This window comes from Ambystoma mexicanum, chromosome 9 (assembly GCF_040938575.1).
Source record: "Ambystoma mexicanum isolate Mex_15411 chromosome 9, UKY_AmexF1_1, whole genome shotgun sequence".
NCBI classification, from domain to species: Eukaryota; Metazoa; Chordata; class Amphibia; order Caudata; family Ambystomatidae; genus Ambystoma; species Ambystoma mexicanum.
The window spans coordinates 1,338,522,511-1,338,549,840 of NC_090931.1; the positions used below are offsets into that span (position 1 = coordinate 1,338,522,511).

The 27,330-nt window shown below is 46.5% G+C and overlaps 1 protein-coding gene across 1 annotated transcript in view; it reads left to right on the forward strand.

The window, feature by feature from the left end:
* LOC138489118 (leucine-zipper-like transcriptional regulator 1 homolog) overlaps nt 1-27,330 on the forward strand; it is a 406,596-nt gene that overhangs the window by 58,288 nt on the left and 320,978 nt on the right. The window contains exon 2 of the mRNA XM_069616746.1: nt 24,762-25,027. Within this exon, the coding sequence (XP_069472847.1) occupies nt 24,865-25,027 (163 nt within the window). The 5' untranslated portion in view covers nt 24,762-24,864. The remainder of the gene's footprint in view (nt 1-24,761; nt 25,028-27,330) is intronic.

The following is a 27,330-nucleotide window of genomic DNA, read 5'->3' on the forward strand; positions in this document are numbered from 1 at the left end:
ACTGTCCTAGCGGAACAAGACATCATTGGATGTGAAGTCTTCTGTAAAATATGAGTGAGTAGCGATATCAAAAATGTTCCCACTTACCACATTCTGTGGTTGGACCCCTTGACTATTTGCATTAGTATCCTGCAGTTGGCTCTGTTGATTCTGAGCAAACTGATTTCTATTCGGACCATTCGTACTCTTTCGACCTCTAGATCTCTTCCCAATCGTACCTTCAGTCCATTTGTCCTTTGTTGGAGGGATGGACTCTGTGCTCTCCAGTGGCCCTCCTGTCTACAGTATGCACATTGGTTCATATGTACTGGACCCATTTGTGGTACGAACTGGCCACTACACTGTGTATTCCCACCTCTTGACCCTCTCAATATTTGTTGCAAAAGGACTCTAGTTTTCAAATTACCCTTTTTTTCTTTTCCTTTTTCTTTTCCATCTTTTCTACTTTTCTATGTTAACCCTATTCTCATAATATTGGGCCATATGAAGTACTTCTGAGCGGGCATGGCAAGCTAAATCGCAATCTGAAGTCATGATCTGTGACTGAATGTCAGGAAACAATCCCTGTACGAATTTGTCAAAAAATAATCTCTTGCCAGGTTCCGTTCTCAATTCCTGACCACTAAAATCCGAAAAAAACATGTTCAAACCTGTGAAATATTCTGACGCACCCTCTGTCTTCCCTTGCATGTACGCGGTCAATTTATCCCAAATAATCCTCTTCTCTGGTACCAGGGTTTTAAGCTTAGTCACTGTTATTTGGTAACATTAATATACTTAGAGGGGGTTTCTCGCCTGCTTTTCTCGACGCATTAGCTTGTTCTAAGGCACCCCAGGTATAACCCATAGCCGGTTGATCATCCACGGTCCTAATCTGTTTCCATAGGTCTGCTGGTAGGATCACAGGAAATAACAAGTCGATATCGCCTAAAGTGAAAACTGACGAATACAAAACTGACTCTATTTCCTTATAGAACCCAGTAGGATTCTTTCTAATGTCAGGAATCAATTGTTTTATGATGTTTACTTCCTGTCTTGATAAAGGAACATGAACAAACTGTGAAATATAATGATCTGGAATAGTAATGGCAGGTATATGCTTTGGGACAAGAGTTGGAGGAACCTCCCTCATAGGTCATTGTACAGTGGGAAATGTCAATCTCTTATTAAGCAATAAAGCCAAATCGAGTGACAATGAAGTTAGCGGGTTGTCAGCCGAAATTGCATGTTTATAAATAACCATAATATCAGCCGGACAACACATTTCTCTTCAAACATTCCACTTGCAAATACTCAACCATTACCTGTAACAACTTACGCTGCATAGCCTCTGAATTCTGACTTAGACGTGTCATGCACATCAATAGGTGAAATGGAAATGTCCGATATCCATCTAAGAGCATCTCTCGTGCATATGCGCATTTCTTCACTAACTGGTTTCAACGGAGGCAAGCATCGTTTCTGAACATACACGGTCTGTCTCGCACCTATGTCTAATTCCCCCTAATGTATGCAATCAAGTTCTCTCTTATATACAAATAACCTCGAAATGTGTGCACACACTTTCAATGTGGTATCTCTTAAACAGGACAAAAAATTAAAATCTCGTAATTCTTGTGGCACGATTGAATCACTCCAAATTTCCGCAAGGTACATCCCCATTTGTTCTATCAGTATTTTCTGCTTAGGAATACCCCCATGGTCTGATATGGCACTCGTAGTGACTGCTTCATCACCCCCTTCTATGTATATTTCCGCCCATTCCCGTAATTCCCTCTCTCGCCGGAGATATCGTGCTACATGTTACAACCCTTTCATCAATATCGGTGGTATCATGCACTAAAAGTGAAGTGGCATCAGAAACAGTTGGTGACGATAGTAGGAGTAACTCGTGTGCTTTAGGTGGCGGAGGAAATGTCACCGCTGGTGCAGTCGGTATGTTTACTACTAGTGGTTGTGCTTGTATGGGTGGGGACACATACCGGAGGCAGTGCAGTCGGATCAGTTCTCCTCTCATTTAACAATTTGCCTATCAATTCATCCAATGCATGCAAATCTTTTGACGGGTATATTTTCAGCACATCCAATTGAAATCCCCTATCCATACTCCTAATGGCTTCTTCCTGTTTTTGCTGATCATGCGCTAAAGCTTTCTCAGCTTACGAAAAAAATGCTTACAAGCGTGGTTTTCTCTGCATTTGAGGCGTTGGGTAGCTTCCTTTTGCCAACCTCTAATGACATCAAATGCAGCAGGTCTGGCCTTGTTCCGTAATAATACAGTTTCTAGGTACCTAATCCTAGCAAGTTCAAAACTCCCTAACTCTGGCCACTGAAGTTCAAGATCATGTCTGGTATGACGATGCCAAATACTGTTAAATATGATAGCGCTCAATCCATACTTCAAGTACATATCGTACGACGGTGACCCTTCAGATGGCGCCGGTTGACTATGTCCTAAATCACTAGGTTGTCTTCCTCTGCAACAAAACATTGCAGGACAGGATACTGTAAATGCTGTCTTACCTGGCTAATATATTAAGGCGTAAATATCATACAAATCCAAATAGTAGGAGAATGCCGGTTTGAAACACTCTCCTGATTCCAAGAAATGCTTTGATGACCTCTAGGCGAAGCGCGATGAACGGAGACCGTAAGCAGCAGTCGGCGAGGAAACGCGTGTCTCTGTGAAGGGGCCCCCGATACTCACTGATCTCGGTTTGATAGACTTGACTTCGCAAAGCGACGGATCCACATTGGAAGGGTCCCTGTTCGGGTGTCATTTTGTTAGTCCAGAAATGAGGCTAATACAGAGAAATAGAAGACACACCAGTCAAGAGATGCAAAGAATTTTTTTTATTTACATTTGAATGGTCTCAGCGTTCGCCAATGCATGTATACAGGCACTGCGAAGAGTGAGCCAAGAGATGAGGGGGAGAACTATTTTTATACAACACGGAGGGCATACAGTGGGATGGCTCTACCCCTCTCCATGTGATAGGGTTCATGACCTACAGACGTGGGCCTCCTACCATGGCAATAGGGGTGTAACAGTATACCGTGAACGGCTTAATTGAGCTATAATAACCGTAACGTTGTTTATACCTGTATACCATTTTAGGGCCTGCACTAAGTGAGCTTTACAATCTGATTTGGAAAGGCTGCAGTAGGCAAGTGCTGCGCAGTCTGGATCTTGCACTGTGGGATGTGGCGTCTGCCAAGGGGGCCTTGTTTGGCAGACAAGAGCATAAGGAAACTGAGGCCATATTAGTAAATGCAGCTTTGATGCTGTGACCGCTCTTTCTCTGTGATCAGTAGAATCGGATTAAAGATCAGCTGATTTGTAGTTTTCCCATCAATTTGAAAGATGGGGACCTACACATCCCAAAATTCAAAGGGGGGAATGAACTTGATGCCCTTCTGATGCATGTCCACAAAAAACGTTAGCTCTGTAGACTGTATGAATACTGGGCCTATGAGTGCTTTTTGCTAGTATATAAACTGCCCCCCCACTGTCCTCCATGTAGATTTGCACATTGGCACTAGTGGTGTTGCTTTGCTTGATCCTTCACCTGCCTTCTACATAAGGCAGTGGACTCAAGAAGGCAGGACAGATTCTACATTAAATTTGAAGTATCCAGAGCAATGAGGGTTGAGATTTTTCTCAGGTCTATCCTCCATTTGTGACACCACCCTTGAAAGCATTCCTCCGTCTCAACTCGCATGACAAGGGTCCTAATGTGCTCAGACCTGGGGAAAATGGTTATGATGGGGCTGTGGGGCTATGGTGATGTGGTGGCCTTGGCCATATTTGTGCCGATATGTATTTTAACTTTGTGATGTTCAAAAAGTGTTTGTGCCACTATCTTTAAGAAGGTAAATTAACATGTATTGCTAAAATCAAGAAAGAATTCAAAAGCGCCCACTGAATGCTGTCCTGTTATGATTACATGGTCAGTGGTGACTCCAACATCAACACTTTATAATACACCAGGCAGATGGTAAACAAGCTATAGTGATTTGATCAATATGCAACCTTTCGTTGAGTGTGTGTTGACTATGACATTATGACAAAAGAAACGCAATGACATGGGCTTTCAGACCTCACATGAGTGGTTCCATGTCATTCCATCGCCCATTTTTATTTTGCAGCTTTTTTTGGGGGGGTTAACCACCCAAACCACCCTTCCCACCTATTTAGAATCTAGAACCCCAAACCCACAGAAACATTATATCTCTCTACCCACTCCCCATATTTTTTGATGTTTTTTTTCCGTGGCAGGAAATCTGTGGCAAAAAATGCTGTGAAAAAAAAGGGCAATGAAAGGACGTTGTACCACATGAGTGACTTTTCTCCCTTTAATGGAATAAAGCGTTATCAAAATAAACTTTTATGACTGATCGCAGCGAGGGGTCATGATGCCCATGCCCTGTGGTTCCAAAATAACGCAGATTGAGGCCGATTTTCAAAGCGATGACCTTTGACTGAGCAGCAAGCTCATTGCTCAAAATGTGCATTTTAACACTTCCACTAGTCACTCTTTCATTCAAGGTGATCAATGAGTGAGCGCCATGAAAGACCAAATCTGCACCCGCCTTAGATTCCTGGAGGATCAGCTAAAAATGTGCAGAGACAAGTTTCAAAATGCCGACAATTTATGACCTTTAAGAAAATATTTGTTCAGATTAGTTAACTCCACCTGCTAAACCGCGATAACCATGATATACCCTCATTTGGCAAGAAGGTTATCATACTGCCATAAAACCAATACCGTAAAACCCCTACATGGCAACATATGCATGCATATTTCACGTCGTCTTAAAGACAATTTACTGTCTGGGAACAGGACGAGGCGAAGTGTAGGAGCAGATCTTGTTCCCAACACAAGGTAACATTCCTCTTGTTACCTTATCTATGTCTCTATTGGAGCAAAAGGTCAATCTGTATTTTCGTTCAGCAGTACGGTTTCTTTAGAGGAACACATTCGAATGCATATTCGTAACTAGCAGCAGCGAGGAAAAGCACATTCTAAAGACAGGAAGGCACCTAATTCACAGATTAGCTACACTCGGTACAAGCTCTCCATGAAAAGAAAACAAGGTGCTCAGCAGATTGTACATTCCTGTGGGGAGGCTTTTAGAGAAGTTCATGGAGCGGCTTTACACAGCGTTCAGAAAGAAAGAGCAGGGAAACGAGCAAATCTGCCAAGATGGTGAAACCAAGATGGTAGCCTAATGAGCGTCAGTGCGGTGCGATGCATGTGTGCTTAGGCCAACATTACTATATTGCAGTACTAAAGCGAATACATATTTACAGCATGGGCTTTTGATGGACCGGGAACAGCTGCAGAGTTACCTCGTGTGCTCTGCCAGAGCTAGCCAGGCCCCATGCAATGCCTGTAGTCTATTTTTAGCACAGGCTGCATTCATTTTGGCACAGAGGATTCTGCTGTTAACTGTGCTTTGAGATTTTAAAACTACATGAAATAACATTTATAAGTGTATCCAGCTAATGGTTATTTACACTGTATATTTTCAAATACTATTTTTATTTAGTGGCTGGCCACACCTGTGTGTGATTATTATTGCATACAAAAAATGTTCTAAGTGCTATAGTGCTTAGAGAAGTCTTGCCTAATTGTAAAGTGCTTGAGGGGTGCAGAAAGGCACTAGCCAAAGCGCTAGCTCCTCCCCAACATCCTGCAGGTTTCACAGTGAACATGTGGGGATGACGTTTCTTTCAATCATCAGAGTGGTTTTTGTTCCTTACAGTGCGACCATATAATGAAACTTTCTTTACAGGTTTAGCTCTCCTTTGGAATAAAGATTACAGTCCGGGTGTTGTAGTCTTTATTCACTTCATTTAAACCAATGGGACTAACACACATTATAATAGTGATTTGTAAAAGAAAAGGCATGAAATGTGGTGCACCTGTGAGCTTTCTGACCTATCCTCTCTTAGTGTACCATCCTCCATCTGGCTCGCTCATTTTCCCTTTCTCTTGCTCGCTGTCACCTGTCTCCCATCACTCCCCCTGCGCTCACTCTAAAATACATCCTCTAACTTTTCAGCTGCAGATAACTATATTAAACCCCCTGAGATGTTTGTTATAGATGCAGCCATAAAACATAAATGTTGTAAAGCCCAGAAAACACCATTGCCCTAGCTTGTTATGAAAAGGGATACAGCATCGATTTTATGTTTAAAGCAATTGCAAAGCACCACCGAAACCCTAATGGTGAAGTATTATTTTGACTTCAGGATCACCCACTTTTATTGGCCATAGAACTGGCTGTTCTCGAGGTACAGGGGTCCTTCAGTGCTGCTCTTTGGTTGATTGGCTTGTAGCCTGAAAGATTCTCTCCTCGCTCCTCGGTGCTCTGAGGTGGCCTAAAGTGCTACACAGATCATATACACCCTTTACTTTCGATATCTGGCCTGACATAACTTATTTACTTTACTGCGTCTGTCCAACCCGCTCCCTTGCCTTTTTTACAAACAATATTCATCTCTCATATGTCCGACTCTTGGATTGGGCTTCCTTCTGAGTTCGCTTAGCAGGTGCAGAATTATTATACTGGAATTTAGCTGCAGTACCATAAGTAGACATGGCGGTTATTTTAAGCCAACATATCTACCAGGATTGCGCAAGAACGTACTCTAACCAGTCGCACATTATGGAGGAACAACAGAAGGCTCTGCTCAAGGCATGCTACTCATGTGGCATTAAAAACATGTTTGAGGGTGATAAGCATTCTGAATGCATACACTGCCTCTATCCTAAACAATTTCTGGAGGATTGTGAGATCTGTGCTACTTTTAACACAAAACCCCTCAAGGATAGGAAGAGAAGATTGGCCCTTTGGCTCAATGAAGGCAGATATCCCCCGTCAGAGGCAGAATCCTCTAAAGGTGTGGTGGAAGGCAAATCGGAGAGGCCAAAATCCTATAAAAGGACCAGATCAGAGGAGAAAATGACATCTTCTTCTACGACCCACAAAAGGAAAAAGAAGGAAAAACAGCAACCCTCCGACAACGAAAACAGCGACGGAGTCTGCAATAGGCACTCCATCAACAAAGGTCGCCAAGAAACCACCGCCGACGGCACTCCGACCGTCTACGACAATCATCAATGGCACCATTGTCGGCCCGTACCTCGTCAATGGGTAAACAAATGAAATCTTTGACGATGGTACCGTCCACACGTCCATCAACACTTGCCCTGTTGAAAATAACTACCTCCCCGTTCACGGACCCGTCCACAGGAAACAAAGCAGCATCACAAACAGTGATGGAAGGTCACCAAGACCTTTCCTGTCTGCGTTGTTGACAGGGGGACAACAAAAAAGGACATCAAGGCATCTATGTCTATGGGCACACACAAGATGTAAAAAAACAGGAAAGACTGAAGGCTTAGAAAAAAAAAGGAAGTAGCAAGAGCAAACCTAGGTCTCTGAACTGGCCCAATAAGGTCCAATAGTCCTAAAACTACCTATTGAGCACCTGCATTCGCCTAACCTCGTGAACAAGCAGGATATAACAGAAGTCGGGGAACATTCTTCACCTCAGTCACCCGAAGGGAACACTGATGACCCAATAGCAACCAAGGGTCCAACACTGTCGCCGGTCTCGTCAATTCTTCCAGATCAGATACTGGAGCACCACATTGATTCAGAGTTTGAACAGGGTTTCTCACCCCAGTCATCTGAAAAAAAACAATATTCACCACGGAGAACACAAGTGGAACCAAGGCTACAAGAGTTACCGCAACCAACATTACCAACCCTGGCTACCCCTATACAACCAACAGAACCGCTACTCAATCCACAGTCCCTGTTATCTTTACAAGTACTATATACTCTTCATGACCTACTTGAAAAATTAGAGACCAGGATACCAGTAAACCAGCCCCTCCTGCGATATGGCCGCACGATGTGGAACTGGCTCACACTGCCAGAAGACACAAGAAAACAGGCCCTGGACATCCTCCAAGCGGGTGAAGAAGCATCACATCATGCTATCAACGTAGGAGTGGACATAGCAGAAACGGGGTTTAAACAAATTAGTAATGGAGCAGTACTTAAGAAAGGCATGGTTAAAATGCACAGACTTAAGAACAGATGTGCAATCAAAGGTGCTAGATACGGCTTTTGAGGGAAACCAACTCTTTAGTCCCTAAATTGATGACGCCCTAAAAGCAGACAGACACGGCGAGATTGCTCACCACACTGACAGGGAGGCGCAATTTTTGCTCCTTTCGAGGGGCCCTCTGATCGTTCTACAGCGACAAGTAGAGGAGGAAAGACATACCAAAGGACATCCTTAAAATTCGCAAGCGTACTACCATTGATATAGCCAGTCGTACCCATATAAGCAAAAAGACTACCAACGAGCACCAAGAAGGTGACAAACATCGGCCTCTAGGGCCAGGTAGCAAAAACAAGCCTGACATCTGTCGGGCACACACACTTGTGGTCCAACTGCAGCAAATAGGGGGCAACTTGCAATACCAACCACTACAGCAGTGGCAACTGTTAACCACAGACAGGCAGGTGGGTGATAGACATCATAAAAAAACTGTCATGCCATAGAATTCCTGGGAACCCCCACCCCCTCCAATGCCCCCAATATTTTCAGCACCAGCTGCACCTAAACATCTCAAAAGGCGATGTAGAAACTGCTCATGAAAAAAGCCATAATAAGTCCCTCAACATCAAAGGGGCAAAGGAACCTACTCCAGATTCTTCATCAAAAAGGGGAGTCATGGCGACCAATTCTGGACTCAAGAAATCTCAAAAAATATGTCCAGTTCAAGATGGTCACCCAGGCAGATGTCATAAAGTCAGTAAAGGAGAACGACTTCCCAGCGTCACTAGATCTCAAAAACGCATACTTCCACAGCGCCATTCGCAGAAATCACAGAAAATTCCTAAAGTTTGTAGTGGCCACGAACCACTACCAATTCAAAGGCCTCCCATTCGGAGAACATTCACAAAATGCCTGGCTATAGCCGCGTCACTCAGGAAAAAAAGGATACCATGTATATCCATATTTGTTGGACGATTGGTTAGTTCGAGCACCATCGCACAGAGTGGCAGAAAGGGCGATCCAGCAGGTGTCCAGCACCCTCTTGCGCCTCGGCTTTGCAATAAATTCAAGCAAGCCCTGCTTCAAGCCTTCAAACAAGTTGGTGTTCCTAGGGGTGCAGTTCAACACCGAGGGCCAAGTACATCCCTCGATAGAGAGGGCCGCGTCAATACCCTGTCTAATCAGAAAATTATATCTGGGAGCCAAGGTCACAGTCAGATCTGTCATGCAACTCTTAGCATGAATGTTATCATGCATTCCCCAGATACAACATTGCAGGTTACAAATGAGACCGCTACAAGAATTCTTAGCGGATTGGTGGCCCCAACTAAAGGGGACCTGAAACGACAGGCAGTAAAAAAGTCATTCACAAACAACTTTGATGGTGGCTCATACTGTCCGGATCCGCCTTTTCAAGAAACTGTGGTCACAGATGCCTCACTACCAAGAACACATACACACATAATGGAGCTGAAGGCAGTGGCTCACACCCTCAACTCATTCCAGCCTGTGCTTAAAGGCAAAGTGGTACGAGTGTTCACAGACAACACAACCACAATGTATTGTGTACGAAAACAGGGAGGCACTAGATCAAGGACTCTCTCCAGAGCATCCCAAAAGCTGTGGCACTGGGCCATCCATAACAACATGCAACTAAAAGCATTTCGCCTTCCAGGAAAAGGAAACAAAACTACAGATCAGCTGAGGTCCAACAATCGGACACACGAGTGGCAGCTGGTGGACGAGAAACTCCTACAGATCTTCAAGAGATGGGGCACACTGACCATCGATTTATTTGCCACATGGGAGAACAAGAAATGCCTGCTGTCCGCGAACAGCTTTCCGCACCATCAATCACTAGGTGACTGGTTCGATATATGTCATTGGACGTTATCTTTGCACATGCATTCCCTCCAACGCCATTCATACGCAGGGTCCTACAAATGATTGCAACATACAGGTGCACGGGTATCCTCAAAGCGCCAACATGGGCGAGAAAACCATGGTTTTCAGAGCTTGTTCACCTGTCCCAGGACTGTCCAATCGCTCTGGGCCAAGACCCCGATCTACTAACCATGTGGAACCAACCGGTGCGTCACCACAATCCAGAGGTGCTCAACTTAAAGGCATGGCTCCTGACTTCAATGGGTTCGGGCAACTCCCAATCTCGCAGGAGTGCAGTAACATCCTAAAGGCTGCCAGGTTTGAATCCACAAACAAATTATACAAATACAAGTGGGATAGGTTTTGCACTTGCTTTTCTCTGCTACCCTCGGCCTCCTCTTCCCCTTCCCTCATCTCTGACTGTCTCTCTGCTATCCAGGAATGGTGTACCGCCAACGACATTTGCCTTAATGCCAGTAAGACTGAGATTCTACTTATCGGCACACCCACTCCCTCCTTCCCTGCAGCTCTCTGGCCGGCCTCCCTTGGCCCTCTTCCTGTGCCTACCTGCAAGGCAAAAAACCTTGGGGTCATCTTCGACTCCACACTCTCTTTCTCTCCACACATATCTGACGTCTCTAAGAAGTCACACTACCAGCTACACCTCCTCAGAGGGATCCTTCCTTTCCTCTCCTTCCCCCAGAAGCTCACTGTCTCCAGAGCCCTGGTTCTCTCAAAGCTGGACTACTGCAACAGCCTCTTTCTAAATCTTCCTGCCTCTACTCTTCGCCCTTTGCAACTCATCCAGAACAGGACTGCGAGACTTGTCCTTGGCCTCAAGCCCAAGGACCGTATCTCTCCAGGACTGAAATCACTGCACTGGCTCCCAGTGGCTGCGAGGATTAAGTTCAAAACCCTCTGTATTGTCCACAAGGCCTTCTGGGACCTTGGGCAAAATACCTTCAACTCTCTCTTCCTAAATATCTTCCTTCTCGAGCTCTTCGCTCATCCACCTCCAATTACCTCAGTGTCAGCCGCTTCTCCAAGCAACGAGCTGGGGGTAGATCTCTCTCCGCAGCAGGGTCCTCCCTCTGGAACAGCCTTCCTGCCTCCCTGAAAGTTGAGGAGAACCATCTCCGGTCCCAGAAGCACCTCAAAACCTTCCTCTTTGCCTCCGCTTTCTGTCCCTCTCTCCCCTGCTAAAACTACTGATCCTGCACCGATTCTGCTACTGGACCACTCACCGATCTCGGTCCTTGTCCCAGCCACTCTTCCCTTGCACTGCCTACCTGCACCACGGGACTGTCTCTGTATCCCACAGCCCCTGCCCCCGGCACTTACCTTGCACTTGCCACCAGCTGGCCCTATTATTTATCTTGTATTCTACTAACCATGTACAGCACTTTCCCCCCTCTCCCCTTCCCCCTGCACTTTCCCAGTCCCCTCTACCCTTGCACTTGCGCGGTCTGAATGACACCTGGCCTAGGAGGATCGTTGTCTGTCTCCCCGTGTTCCCCCCCCCCGCCTCGTCGCGCCTTGAAACACTTGTGTATAGGCATGTTACAAATGTCATATCATATCATATCATGAACAATTGGACCCGTTGTGTGTGGAGCCTCACCAAAATCCTACCGTACCCGTTAGCCAAAGATGGTTTATCACACTCGTCCATCAAGGTACATCTGGCAGCAATTTCTAGATACACCAGAAAGCAAGGAAAAGCTCCCAACTTTGGAACCTGCATTGTAAAACACTTCATGAGAGGCCTATTCTGCACCTACACCCCTCAGAAAAAGAGCACGGCCTCGGTGGAGCTTAAACACTGTGCTGTCTGCTCTAATGACGCTCTGTTTGAACCAATGGTGACCACTCACATAAAGTTTGTGTCTTGGAAAAACGCTTTTCTGGTGGCGGTCACGTCTTTCAGGCGGATGTCAGAAACGCATGCGCTCTGTTAAACCCCCATATCTCCGGTTTGAAAGGAACAAGGTCATCCTCTGAACAAACCCTACATTTATTCCCAAGGTACTATCCACCTTCCACTTACAAACTGAAGTTACTCTACCAATTTTCTTCACGCATCCATCCACCTCAGCTGTCTCTACACTCGCTAGACCTTTGAAGAGTTATCAAGGTCTTGTCATGATGCCTACCTCTAAAGAGACAGGCCGGGCCCAGCAACCCCAGAGGCAGACATCATTTTCCCCAGGGAAGTCTCAGCGGGCCCAAGTCGGGGCCCTTTGGACTCAGTCCTGACGCCTTAGCCGCCAGGCTCATAGCGGACCCCAGTCCTGGCGCCTTAGGCGCCAGGCTCATAGAAGAGGATATGTGTTTAAGTGCTTGGGTGCACACTTACCTGATGCAGACCTTGCTGCTTCATCCAGGCCCTCTTGAGGCCTGAATGGGACTACTTAACCTGTAGGACTACTTCACCACCCGGGTGTGGTCGGGGAAGGATACATACCTGATTGGTGGAAGGATACATACCAGGAACTTCTTCCAAGGCTATTTAAACCCCACACGAACAGCCACACATGCTTCGCGTTGTTCTGCACCTAGCAGCTGGACGCTCACCGTGTCAGCTCCTGCATCCTGACTTCAGCCACGCCTGCCAGCACCCTGGAACACCTGCAAGGGGAGAAAGGAAGAGAATAGGAGAAGAAAAGCCCTTCCCTGCTAAATCTGCATTCCGGAGTCATTTCTCCAACGGCCCTGAAAAGGAAGACATCATTTTAAAGGCATTTCATTTCGATCGCTGCAGCGCTGCATTTTACTCACCTTTGCAAGGCGCTTCCATCTTCAGCAGCGATCTTCTGGATTCAGCTACGCCCCGGCGCCTAGAGGAAAAAAGACAAGAACAAAGGTGAGAGGGAGAAAAGGAATAAGGAAAGCTCAGTTTCCTTTTAAGTCTTACCTGTTGGATTATTCCCACTGCATTTCGGGTCCTGCCGCTTCCTGGCATCTCCGGACCCCGGCCCCTATGGGGGAAAAAAGACAAAGACATTGAATGAGCGAATGCAAAGACATTACTTGAGCGCTCATCCAGAACTGTTTCACTTCGGGTCGGCGCCATATCTCCGGCACTCCGAACCCCGGCCCCTAAGGGGAAAAAGACATAAGCATTAGCGCTTGCTGCAATTAGACAACGAACATTATTATTAAGCTTGAACTTTTGAACAGAACTTTTACAGCGCCTTACCTGAAAAGTCAAGCTTACCTGAACTCCCATCAATCCTCAATCCAGTGAAGTAACTGGGTTTCAACGCGCCCCTGCATCAGAAGCAGGATGGAGAGCTCATCCTTCCAAACCCTAAGGTGAGGCTTCACGGGGAATCGTGGAGGAGGTATCGTGGAGGGTTGGAAGGGAGTGGGAGGCTAAGAGCATTGTGCCACAGTTGGTAATACTCCCTTTTCACGCACAGGAGGGTATCCAACGAGCCAGGGAAGCCAGAATAGAGGGGCCCTTCCTGTCCATCTTCAGAGTTCTGCGCCTTCGACGCCGCGCCTCTGTGGGAACCAGGTGAGCGTTACAGGTCTACATAGACAGAACAAAGAACGTCGGGCACATGTCTCAACTATTTGTAGCCTCTGGGGCCCCCCAAAACAGGTCAACCTATTTGAAAACAAGGTATTACTAGATGGGTCTCCGCCACAATTTCCACAACGCACACCCCTGCAAATCGGCTACTACAGGGATTGTTCATGCTCATTCCATTAGAGCAGTGGGTTCTTCAGCAGCGCTGTGGGCAGCGATTCCCCTGTCGGACAGATGCCGGCAGCAACCTGGGCAGTCCTGCACACCTTTGTCAAGCATACAAGGAGAGGCTGAAGCAAAGGTCGCAAGAGCCATCCTGCAATGCTTGTTTCAATATGTATGCCTTCTCCCATTTCACCTCCTATTACAAGATGTTTACTGCTGTGGTAATCTATTCAAAGCATGTGAATCCATGAAAGATCAAATGCTGTAGAAGGAGTATGTTGCTTACCTGGAACTCCTGTTCTCCTGCTTTGGTATCCTCCATGGATTCACATGCGCCCACCTACCAACGCTATGGGAGAAAGGCTACATTTTGCAAACTCTCATCTCTCTGGGGTTAGAATCTGAAGATGGCCTCCTGGGTGGGGCTTGTCACTCAACGTCCCATTGGCTGAGGTACAATACACCCAAATGGACAGGCTACTAAAGTGAGCTTAACAACTCTATTATAAGCTATAATAAAATGTTACCGAGGATTCCCAGTCTGTCAGTGGGGAATATTCAAGGCGTGTGAATCCATGAAAGATACCAATGCTGGAGAACAGGAGTTCACTAAGGACTGCAGGATGCAGGTATGGTGTGATTTGGTGAAGGAGGGAGCGAAGGGAGAACAGTCAGTCTTCTAGTTTTGGAGAACTAGAAGATAAGGTAGTCTGCTGAGGGAGCTTGGACAAGGCATGCAGGCAGTGTGTCCGCAATGGGAGCCGAGAGAAGGTTTGAGGTTGGTATAGCACAGGAACATGAGTGATTACTTTTAGAGGGCTAGGCAAACAGGGTAAAGTGTTTTGCATTATCAGCATGGATGGAACCATGGTTGTTCTCTTAATTGTTTGATAGTGGGGGTGGGGTTCTTGATGTGAGGGTGAGTTGGAGTGAGCAAACAAGCAGAATAGTGGTGTTCAGAGGGAGGAGATTGTGAAAGTTGAAGGCTTGTTCAATGTAGCTATAACAGTGGCTTGGCGGGAGGACTCGACTTTGGTAAGATCAGTTGCCATAGAGTAAAGATTGAATTTGCATTTAGTGATTAAGAAGAACATGGGAATGAAGTGTGGGTGATTGGGCAGTGAAATTAATAAGGGGGTGGGCAAAAGAGTTTGACTGTGTTTGACTTTGTGTAGGCTGATTGTCTGCTGACCACTCTCTGCGAAGAACAACCAAAGTAGTCTAGTTGAAATAGGTGGTTATATTCTGGGGGGGGGGGTTCTCCCTTAGGCATCACAGAGCATTGAGGGTAGGGAATATGAGTACTATGTGCTGATAGTCAAAGGTGGCCGGTAGATAAGTCTAATGAAAAGGGTTGGTGAAAGGGATTGAACACTATTTTTAGAGGCAGTGTGTTGAAGGGTTCAAATAGAGGTTCAAGTCTTGCTAATCAGCTCCGCCTCACTTAGCTAAGCAAGGGTAGTGTGAGAAGGTAGTGGAGTTTGTGTGCAAGGTTGCAAGCCTAGCTGAGTCTACTGAACTAAAGAGGCAATCCAGGTTGGTGTATTCCGATGGGTCTTCTGTAATCGATGGAAAATCATGCATTCTTGCACTTGCTTTGGGTTAGTAGGCATCTAAAGTGGTTTTAAAATGTTTGCTGGAAGTCTCTTCCAAGATTAGTTTGAAGTAGTAATCTTTCTTTCCCTGATGTACAACCACTCTAGTATTGCCAGCGGTGCGTTCATAATCTATCCATTGTAATTATCTCAATTGTGTTCATTAGATTTGTCTCAATACCAGCTTAGGATGAAACTATGGATGTGGAGAGTGGATGCAGAGGAGCACATTCTATCTGGGGGTGGGGGTGTTAACATCTGGGCATATATCAATTGGTCCATAACCAGCATATGATGGCACTGTTCTGGTATGTAAAGCTACCCAAGAGCCTGAATTTGGCATATGACCATGATTTTGTACATAGCATATGATGGCAGTACCCAGCGGAGGAGGTTCTTGCCATATGATGCAAGGCATAAAATAACCAGTGTCTTATAGCAATTTGCTATGACACTTGTGTAGCAAAAATAGCTATTTAAGTTGCCCTGTTCAATGGCTCACCCTGCATTCCTCTCTTGCCCTCAGGCCTCTCTACACCTTGTTTTCCTCTGTTCACTGCAGTAATCGTCTCCTCCACTCTTGTGTCAAAGGTCTGTGTGGGAGTGCTATTCAAGTATTATTGTTCTTCAAATTATTCCAAGCCAGAAGTAATCAGGATGATAATTTTTATTAAGCAAACTATATCGTGTCTGGCAAAGATCAGATTGCGTTAACTTTATATTTTTTAAAAGACAGTCATGCAATTCCATTCTTTACATAACACGATTGCAGTATTGCTACTGTAAAACACTGTAGTGTCTTCATCCTTTACAGTAAAGTTTAGGTTAGTTTATCTAATCTCAGTGTCAACTAGATTGAATTTTATTGGGGAAGAGGCATCATATAGACGAGTGAACACTTTTGAAAATGTACATGATTTCACAGCCGAATACTTTGGATGGCAAACCTAGTTCTGTGATCTACTAGTTGCATACATCTGCAACTGGTGCTCAACCCATGAGCTGAACCCATACTCCTGCAAGTTCCATCTCCTCACCCTGTTGCTTTATACCAGATACCCTGAAAGTGAGATGGCCACAAACTACAACTTTCCTCCTAGTTTGTTCAGTTCTCTGCCTGCTACGCCATCCTCTAGACAAAACTAACTAGATATGTATGTAAGTTAGTGATCAATGGTTCCGTACATCTACAGATCTGCTGAAATACCATCCACTGTATTTAGCCTCCAGAGCTCACTTTTCTCTATGATTATCTTGTATAACAGCACAAACACGAGGGGTGGCCAAACTGTTTTCAGAGCCTTTTTTATCTTATCTATGGTTCCATTCCTGCAGCTAGCCTTTTACAGACACTCAACCAGGGCACACACAGTCTACTCACCCACTTGAGTAGATTTTATGAAGGGCGAGTACCATTTGTAGGGGACATTTGAAACCTTTAGGTAATATTTACTTTGTTTGCAGTAAATGTCAAATAAGTTTCACTGTGCATGGCTGGCTTCTGGGTGGCAACAGCGTGCCAAACATAAAGTGGGTTTTTGGTGACTTGCACCATTTTACAGAAAGCGCATTTACATTTTTTGTCATCTGTTGCCAAGTGCCGAGTTAATTTCTCTTAGGCCAAGTAGGTAAACTAAGTTACTAGACCTGCAGGCCGAGCAGAATTTTAAAGAATTTGCAAGGCCTGACTCTTTTTCACTAATGTCTTACTTCATCGGTACAACAACATGCTGTAGTGTTGCTTTTTACGTCTTGCGTACAAACAACTTCTGGTGACATAAAAATTAGTATACCATTACTAATCAAATGGGTTTGTTTGCTAATCAAGAAAAAGTTAAATGGCAAACTCTGCTAATCAATTTTTGAAAACGAATTTATGCCTTGTGATGACAGGGCATGAGTGTGTGAGTGCAATTGGTATATGTTGGGTGTACTAGGTGTATAACTGCAATGCATGGGTGTATGGGGTAGTGCATAGCATTGCATGGCTTTACCTGGTTGCACAAATGTTCTGGGTATAAAATGGACCAGTACGTGGGCACATGGGGCTGTTTAAATGCACATCTAGCTGTTCCTGATAAGATGCTATATCTGGGTGCATGGGGCTGATGGACCTGTGCCATTGCATTGCAGTGGATATTTCACTGTTTTACTAGGTTTATTTTATGGTGAGCCAGTCCCCATAGCACTCTGTTCTCCCACCCATTACCCACCTTCCTCCATATGCCCTCCCCCTGACCTACTTATTACTTCCTGTAAAAATACAGCCACAAAATTAATACAGTGAAATGTCCTGTGGGGAATTGGCTGCAGATGTTTGGGGGAGACCCATGAGGCTATACTTAATGACAGTGACCTAAGGCTATTATGTTTTCTAGGTGTGCCTGTGGTATATTTTCCGTGCACTACTAGCCCTCTAGTAACTATATAGTGTCTTTTATCGGTTCCATGTTCGTTTGCAGATTAGCATTTTTTCAAAGTAATTTTCTTCGCAAAATGACTTTGAAAAAACAACTTATTTTTGTTTGGGGGTTGGTCCTCCAACATCCCTTTGCCTATACTATTCCCCCCTCCCCTTTATCGCCTTCCCCACCTCCCCCATACACATTTCAGTGATTTTTGGTGTCAGAAATGACTTTGAAAAAATGTTTGTCTGCAAATCAATGTGATACCCTTTGGATGTTTTAAATATTGGGAGGGAAGTAAAATAGGAAGGACTAGGGGCGTGGCTAGCAGACATGCAGTGAAGAGGCTCAACTGGGGAGCTCCCGCATGATCCTTAGAACACAATAGTATAAATCACCTGAATTTGCGTTGAATTGCAGGGGAATGAGGTCCAAGACGGCGGAGACCAATGCTACATGAGCCTCAGCGTTTAATACCATCAGTTGTGCTGTAACAGAGTGGAGAGCGGTCGCGAAGACCAATGCCAAAATGGTGGCTGCGATGCGCCGGCGGGTCACCTGAGACCAGGGACCTGGAACCAGTGAGGGAGGCTCCTCGTGATTCGCTGCGTTCTTCCGGATACCAATGATTATTGTATTGGGGCTGGATCGCTGCTGAGACTAGAAAATAGCAGTTTGGAGGAGTGCTGGGATCTGAGCTCGGAGGGGACCTCAGTGGGAGATGAAGGGCTGGAGAGCAGGGATCGAGCATGAGGTGTGGTTCCACTTTGGTGATTGCCCCAAGCACCGCAGCGACACAGCGTGGCCCCACTGGGAGGCTGTGGAGATGCCGCAATACTGGGTGCTCTCGGGGGCTAAACGCCTGCGGCCCTCCCCCACCTCAGTGGCATTGTGGGCCCTGGAGAGTTGGTGGGGGAGCCACTGAGAATCCTCCCTGGAACAGCTGAGTGCCCAGGTACAGAGGCACGACCTGACTCTGCACCCCGACGCATGTGGTGAGTGAAGCCGCAGTGTGTAAACTGACCAAGCAATGCGCACACCATGTGGGCCTTAGGAGGAGAGGGAAATGCCTACCACGCCGCAGCACCAACACTGCAGCACCACAGAAGCAGAGTGTAGGATTATGGGCCGTTGCAAAGTAAATGACACTTGTTTGGGTGAAGTCCCAGTGACTGTTGACTCTTTACGCCCAGCACGGATTGGTGGTGCTGGCTGCACTGCCATTATTGAAATAAGCCTCCATTTCCATCCTCCGGTCCGAGATGCTGCAGAGGGACCTGTGATACTGGCATACTAGCTGCGATAGCCACGATTAAAAACTGCACTGGAACACAAGATCGGTGCAGGTCTTGTGGACGTGGATCTGCTGCGCCAAGACGTACGCGCACTTGCAGACCGTTTGGGCACGGCGGAACTTTGAGTGCTGGACAACACAGCAACGATTGCTAGCACTCAGACTCAGGTGGTGGACCTGCTCGACCCTTTGAAGATCCTGGAACACCGGGCAGAGGGGAGGGCCCGCAGGAACAATGTCAGAATACTCCTGAAGGGAGTAGAAGGCAGAGATCCAACGGCTTACGTAGAAAACCTGCTCCTGCAGGTGGTAGGTCCGGGCATACACAGGGATTTACTGTTGAGAGAGTGCACAAATCGCTGATGAAGAAACCTTCACCAGGAGCTCCTTCACAACCCTTAATAGCAACCATCATGAACGACAATGACAGAGAAAGGATTCTCGCTTTTTCCAGAGAAGGGGGAACTATTACTAGAGGATCTTAAAGGCTGGTGATATATCCTAGTGATATATCCTGATTATGCTGCTTTGTTCCAACTGAGAAGAGCGATGTTCCGGCCAACTAAAGAATGATTGAGATGAGCAAAATTTTAACATATGTTGATTTATCCAGCAAAAATGATGGTCTTGCATAATGGAAGGTCACACGTTTTTGATACCACCGTGGAGGCACACTCCTGGATGGATGCGCAGGGAATACTGCAGCTCCGGAGCAGGAACAATGACGAGGCATAGCGGAGCAGTACAGGGACGGATCGGGCGCACTGCCTCTTGGTTTTCCTCTTCCCCTTGATACAGCCTAGACGCTAAGCCTTTCGAGACATGGGGAAACTGGAATGCGGGCGCATGCAGTACTGGGACACTGGAACAGAGAGCGGGGTGCACTGCGGGCAGCTGCTGAGGCCGTTGCCACATAACCCAGCTGTGTTTTAGGATGGCAGGTTTACGGCATCATGCTGCTGCGCATTACGCGAAGGTGGGGAGGCGGGTACGCGACTGAGCCTAAGCAGGAGGATCGCTGCTGAGCTGTTTGAGTTTGGGGGGGGGAAATTTTGGGGTGTTATTATGGTTGTAGGGGAGGTGGGTGTTTGGAAGAAGGGTTGGCAATGTGTTCCGTTGGAGAGGGGTGGCATGTTAGATGATGGGGTAAACTGTGACAGGCATGGTACTGATAGGAGATGCATGGAAATGGGCTATATCCGAGCGTTCAGCCCACTAGCCAAGGCAGGAACTGGTGGTGCTTTGTTTGGTGGGAGTAGGAGCAGAGCGGCAGTGTGGTGCCTGTGGGAGATAAGACCTTCTGAACGAGTGACAGGGCGGTGGGACACTGGAAGCCCTGGGGTGAAAATCGATGGTACAGCTTGACGGCTTGGGTATGGAATGTACGGGGATGCAACAATTATGTCAAATGATTACGTATGCATGCATATTTAATCAGGATGGAGTTACATGTTGCAATGCTGCAAGAAGCACACCTCACGGCAGACAGACAAGTTGCGATAGCGAGGAAATGGGGCGGGAAGTTGTATGGCTCGTCCTTTTCGACGTACTCTAGGGGAGCTCCCTTGGTTCCCCTTCAGCTATTTGAACTTAAATGGGATGATGAGGGTAGGATGGTCATGGTACATGGGCTGTGTGAAAACTGGGAAGTCTGTTTTGTGAACACATACGCTCCGAACCATGACGCCACAGTGTTCTTCAGGTCATTGTACCCAAGACTTTCTGCATACAGGGAGGCTACATGGGTCTGGGGCGGGGACTTAATTCTACCCTTAACCCTGGCTTGGACAGGTCGGACATCAAATATAAAAAACCTGCACCCCCAGCCGTGGCACTGGGTTCCTTTTTACGCAATTTGGGACTGGTGGACATTTGGAGAGAAAGACATAGCGATACACGGGGCTACTCACAATTTTCAGCCCCCCCACGCAGTACACACACACATGCATTGATTATATTTTTACCTGAAGAGAGACACTGGACGAGCAAGGAATATAAGGCCTGGATCCTCTGGGCCCATACCCCGCTGATAGCAACTTGGTTGGGGGGCACACTGAGACCCCCAATGCGAACTTGGTGGCTAAGGGCAGAAGCTCTACTAGTCGAGGATTTTAATAATTATCTGGGTGGAAAAGTGGAGGAGTACTTCGATACTAACATGTGGGCAGTGTAGAGAAGGTGGGCACTCTTTGGGACGCCTTTAAGGAGGTCATGCGGGGGGGGGGGTGATGGGAAGAATGGGCAGCCTGAGAGAGGACATACTGCGGGCCTTGGGAGATATTTAAAAAGATCTAGTGAGAGAAGAGGGCACTGAAGAAGAGTCGCAGCAGTTGGGGGTGGGGTGGGGGGGATCAACTAGGTTGGTGGGACTGTGCCAAAAATGCATTGGGGAATGGGAAAGACTTGGTAGGTTGGACTTTGCCAAATACACCCAGAGACTACCTGCAGAGGGAGACAAACCCAGGAGATAGTTAGCATGGTTACGCAAGCGGGAGGAACTGAGGAAATTGATCAGTGCAGTCATAGACGATGACGGAACCACTGTTCGAACTCAGGGTGGGATTAATGAGGTATTTTCGAGATTGTATGAATCCCTGTACTGCCAGGATGTGGTATGGGTGGATAGAAACATTGATGAGGCCCTGTCTTCCATTGACCTACCCAGGTTGGAGATGGAGCAGGTGAACACGTTAGATGCCCCTCTGACAGTAGATGAAATCGGAGCGGTAATAGCGAATCTCTTGACTGCCAAGACCCCGGGACCGGACGGACTTCCCATGGAATTCTACAAGGCATTTGCGAACGCGCTTGCACCGAGGCTGCTGGAAGTCTTTGAGGAAGCATACGAATTGAGGGTACTGCCTGGCGGCTTGAGGGAATCCATCATAGTGCCCATCCTCAAACCTGGTTAACCTCTGCAGAGTTGCAGTCATACAGGCCCCAGACAGTAAAACTTTAACAGCCGTATTGGCGAACAGACTCAAGAAGTTGATAGGAAGTGTAGTCCATACTGATCAGACTGGGTACATTGCAGGCGGAGCACCTCATGGAACCTACGAAGGCTACATTAGGTGATGTAACACTAGTCAATTGGAGGGGGAGGGTGCCGTGGCCTCTTTGGACGCTGTGAAGGCCTTCGACTCAGTCCGTTGGGAGTGGCTATTGCGGACCCTTGTGCGATTAGGGATTGGCACTACCTTTTTAATAAGATTGATCCAACTCATTTATACAGCACCCATGACAAGGGCGAAACGGCAGACAGGTTTCGGATGTATGGGAGGTGCACAAGGGAACCAAGCAGGGATGCCCATTGGCCCCACTACTGTTCATTCTAGCGTTGGAACCAATGGCTGCGTTCCTCAGGAGGGAGTGTGGCAGAGGCCGGAATTGTGATAGATGGGTTGAATTATCTGGTTTCTTTATATGCAGACGACATGCTGTTGTATGTAAACCAGCCCGAGGACAACTTACTAGATGGTATAGATCGGTTCGCTAGGTTCTCGGGCATCGTGGTGAACCAGGAGAAATCCTGCCTGTTGCCGCTGGCGGGACCCAGGGGACCTACTTTGGAACAATTGTCTAATCTGGGCCTGCAATGGAGGGTGGATACTTGCCGCTACATGGGTGTAGGTGTGGCATGACCCTGCTGCCTCCCATAGGAACAACAGACAGAGCGCCTTAAACAGGGTGCTCAATTCCATGAGGTTTTGGAAGAGGCTGCCCGGGTAGGGTAGCATTGTTAAAAATGGTCGTACTCCTGTGCCTTCAATACTATTTTACAAACCTAACTTATAATATAACTGGCAATTGGACACGATAGCCTGGGAATTTCTTGTGGGGCACAGGGAGGAATAGTCACCTTACGCACTCTGCAGAGGGATTATGCGGAGGGAGAAATAAGAGTCCCCCCATTTCAAGTTATATAGTGGGACAACTGCAATTTGTAGTGAATTGGCTAGGGGATGAGGTTTCACAGGATACCTCGTTGCTGCAGCCAATTCTGGGACAACACTTTCTGAAAGAAGTGCTATGGGTGAAGGAGGGTACCACATCGAGACCTTCAGGATTATAGAGACTAGGCAAAGACCTGTAGCACAGGATTTGGAGGCTCCTGAAGACCCCCGACCCCTGCTCTGTGCACACCACATTGGTGGGTATTATAGGAGACGGAGCACTGTGAAACAGCTATGCAGATGCTGGGAAAGTAAAGGGATTGCCACGGTGGGTGACTTATTACGGGACGATAGAATCAGAGATTTCCCAACCCTGGTCAGTGAGTATGTACACATAAGGGCCAGTTCTTGTTATATATGGGCATGGTGAAAAGGATCGTCGGGAGATGGCCGGGTCTACGAGAGGGCGTGGGGACTAATGGCTTTCTAGATACAGAGTATGATGTATCAGAGGGGGCCATATGACCTTTAGACTGTATGTCTGGTTCCTGAATGGGGGTCAATGCTGTGGAACTGGCAGTTCGTGGGAAGCAGGAGGTAGACCTGGAGATGGCTTTCACAGATGCAGAATGGAAAAGGGTGCTCCTGTAAACTAAACTCTCTAGAAATGGCAGATTTAAGCTCACCCAACTTTATATCACGCCTAGGGTATATCTGATGCCTCCTAGACTGTCATTTATGGGAAGAAGAGTGGACCACGCCTGCCCGAAGTGTGCCCAAGAGGGGTCGGATATGATGCACATGTTTTGGATATTCCCAGATATTGTAGGATTCTAGAGGGAGGTGGTGGAGAAGGCAGCAAAGAATGGGATCCAGATACAGTGATCGCCCCCAGAGTGTTCCTTACTGGGGTTGACCCCAAGGGGAGGGAAAGATGATGTTCACCTCTCCAGAATGAAAGACCTAATCTGTGTATTAGCCAAGCACAGAATTGCAGTGGCCTGGAAGTCGGCAGAGGGGCCCAAAATTGAGACTTGGTGGGCAGACTTGAAGATGGTCACTGGCAAAGACCGCAGTATGGCACAGGGCATTGCAAAGATGGATGCACAAGAGAAGCATGGGGGATCACGGGCTGGAACGAAGTGACACAGGTATTGAACTTGGAGGTGGAAGGAATATCTGCTGAGACACCTCAAGGGGTGGGACTGGGGAATTGACCTCTGCGTCAGAATGCAGATTACACTGTGAGGTGATAGGGTAGTGTGGGAATGGTGGGTAATATGGAAACACTGGTGGGAGAGGATGTGGGGGGCAAGTAAGGATGAGAGCTTAGGAATGGTATTGATTTGAGGAACATTCACATGATTGTAATGAAATGGTGTACACCCGTGTAGTTGCGTTGGTATTGTTGTTTGAAATGAAAATAAATATATGCAAGGGAAAAAAAGGAAGAAGACAGGGCTGCTGTTCTCAGAAGACTTAATTTACTGTATGAAAGCAGATGATCGTTCAACTGTTTGCCAAGGAGGAGGCAAACATCGGTGGGCATACACAGACGCAAAATGCTATATAAGAAAGGAGGTAACGGAAGTCGAAACTCAAGCTACCTGCCTGGGGCTTGTTTATTTTACCGCGGTGTGACTTAACTCCGCAGGTCAGCATTTGAATTTACAACTGTAGGGCAACCAGTTAAATTGTGCTTCTTGTGTTTGCAGCTAAAGAACCAATGAATGCTTATTTGAGTTTTATATATACAGTACAATAGGAAATTAGCCAAGGTCCACAGATGATTCTGTGTCAGTCAATACACACATTAAATCTGTTTGCTTGAGCACCTAGCTTAGGACTCTCCTGAGTTTAGACTAAAAGACATTTTTCATTTTTTTGTTTGTTGCTTTTTACAGAGAAGCTTTTTTGCAAAGAAGCCCCTTGAGTGAACTTTGATTATGGACGTGTACTCGTGCCGCCCTGTACATCAATTCACATAATCGATGCACATAGAAAGGAATGAAGGAGGAATCTGGCGATTGGCTCTTGGAGCCCATACCTTCGAGAGATGGCGCACCACGCGATAGATTTAAACATGCCTGTGCTCTCTATGGCGGATTTGTTTACATTTTCGGAGGTCGGAATAACAGCATTCTAAGCGATTTTTGGCGATATACAATAGGTAAGTATGAAAAGTGCTGAATTCATATTCAATGAACATGCTTTTGTAAATCTCATTTGCCGTTCAGTTCTCCTAGTTGTGCAATGTCTTGTGAAAAGGCCATTATCAAAAACAAGGTCTTACTTGCTTTTTGTTTTCACACTACTTGCCAGATTTGTTGAGAAGTTAGGTTGTGGCTAGATACCTTGCAAGTTGTGCTTCCTACTTTGAACATCAAGCTCCAACTGAAATACCTCTCATTGTTCCACTAACACATGGAAGTGGGTTATATCCTCGGTTTCTTATGTTGCTTAACCATTGAATGCTTCCCTGGAATTGAAGATTATATCAAACCAGTGTTCCCTCAAATTTTTTGGGCGTGTGCGCCAAAGAATAGTTGTGTGCAGGCTGTTTTTCAGTCATGTGTGCAATTGAGCTATGCACCGATGGCGGTCGGCGCTGGTGGCCCGACAGTGAGCAAGTGCTTAGTGTTCCACACTGTGCAAGCGAGAAATGCAAATTTGCGGTACAACAAGCTCTAATTCCAAGGACAATTGGGTGCTCTATTCGCCTCTTAAGACTTTAACTTGTCTGAAATGTTGTCTTTTTAAATCTCTGAACATTAGCAAGATCTTTCTGTTTATGATGGATTAGTACAAGAAGGGAGTCTGGTTGTTCTAGTAGTGGAACACAGATTCTGCCTCACAAATGACTCGGAGAGCATGGGTGTGTTGGAGAATGGGACAGAGGCAAATTAAGGCCACCGCATGGGCTACAACATAGTGTGATGATGACTCTGAGTCAATATCGTAAAAGGGGGAGGGGGAGCACATGCATCTAGACCAACAGACCTACCCATCCTGCGCAAAGACTACTTTAATTTTGCTTGGAGGCACTAGCTCAAATGGAGCTCCTGCACAACATACTGCCACCAGTTCTTTGCCAAAGTGGCAGCAGGGCCAATTGTGGAATCGGGTTGGAGGTCTGGAATTGCCTATACACAATACACAAATACACAAGCCAAACCTGTTGGCTTTGCCAATGCTTGTTTAACAGCACTTCAGTGAAGGACACATGCACAATGCTTATAAACTGAGTTGCTGAGGGCAGATCGTGTTAAGACATTTTTAATACACCAGTATCAGGGTTTACTGCTCCAATTAAGTCATTAACTGTCAGAAGAAGAATGGTTTGAGTAAACCCTAGCAGTGGCAGAAGGCACTTCAAGTGCATAGTTTGATGGTAAAGCCTGATTAAAGCAAGCTCAGAGGTTGCATGGGGAGTATTTTGGTCAGGGACAGGGAGACGCAGGTGTTCGGAGCAGGCTGGTTTGGGGCTTGCTCTATGAGCCCCTCCCCCAACCACATTGCACTGGTTTATGCAGGAAGACTGCTACACTCGTCAACCATATAATGAATTCCTGCACAATGAGCATGGTAGGAGCAGAGAATGGGGCATAGTGGGATCCGAGCAAATGTGACCGGCATGATGGCTAAAATGCTTGCCGTCCTGTAGAGAGATGAGGCCATTCTATTTTTCTAAGATCCTTCCCAACCTTATTTGCTTCTCCTTTTGGTGACTTTCCCTTTTTTATGACCACCCTCCTTTATAGTTCCACCCCTTTGCTTTCCTTCCACTTCTCCTGTATGGCTTCCTTTGCACCTGAAAGCACTTAACCCCAATGCTGGATAGCGAGCGTTGGCTGGTGCTTTCTTGTTCCTGCTCATTGCGTTAGCCCTCCTCTCTCCTTCGCCCGGCGTCTTGTCCTTCCTTCTCTCCTTTGTTTCGCTGGTTTATTCGGTCCCTCCCTCTGATCTCCTGCCACTCTGGTTTTCTTTCGCTTCTTTCTCTCATCCCTGCCCTCTTCTCTCACTTTCTTTCATTGCTTCTTGTTATTGCCTCTTGTTCTTTCCTTCCACATCTCTCCCTCGTTCTATTTTAATTTTCTTCTCCCCCATTCGTTTGTGTACTTCGTTCCTTTTCCTTTCACCCTTCCATCTCTTCTCCACCTCGCGTCGGGCATTCCTTCTCTCCCCCTTCCTTTTATATTTCATCATTGCTTTCATTTGGTGTATTCTTTCTCTTTTGCCTCCTTTATTTCCCACTCTTCCTTTCAATTTCCGTGTTTCCTTCCCTTTCTTTTCTCTTCTTACCGCGCACTGTTTCCCCCCTTTCATTTCAGCCTACCGCCTGTCTTCCTTGCATTGCTTCTTCAGCCCAGGCACTGTCCCGCTCCCGCTGTCACCATCTCTTAATGTTCATTGCCTCTCCGTCTTCTGTTCTTCCGACACCGCCCCCCTTCTGCCACTGCTGTGCCCTTCCAT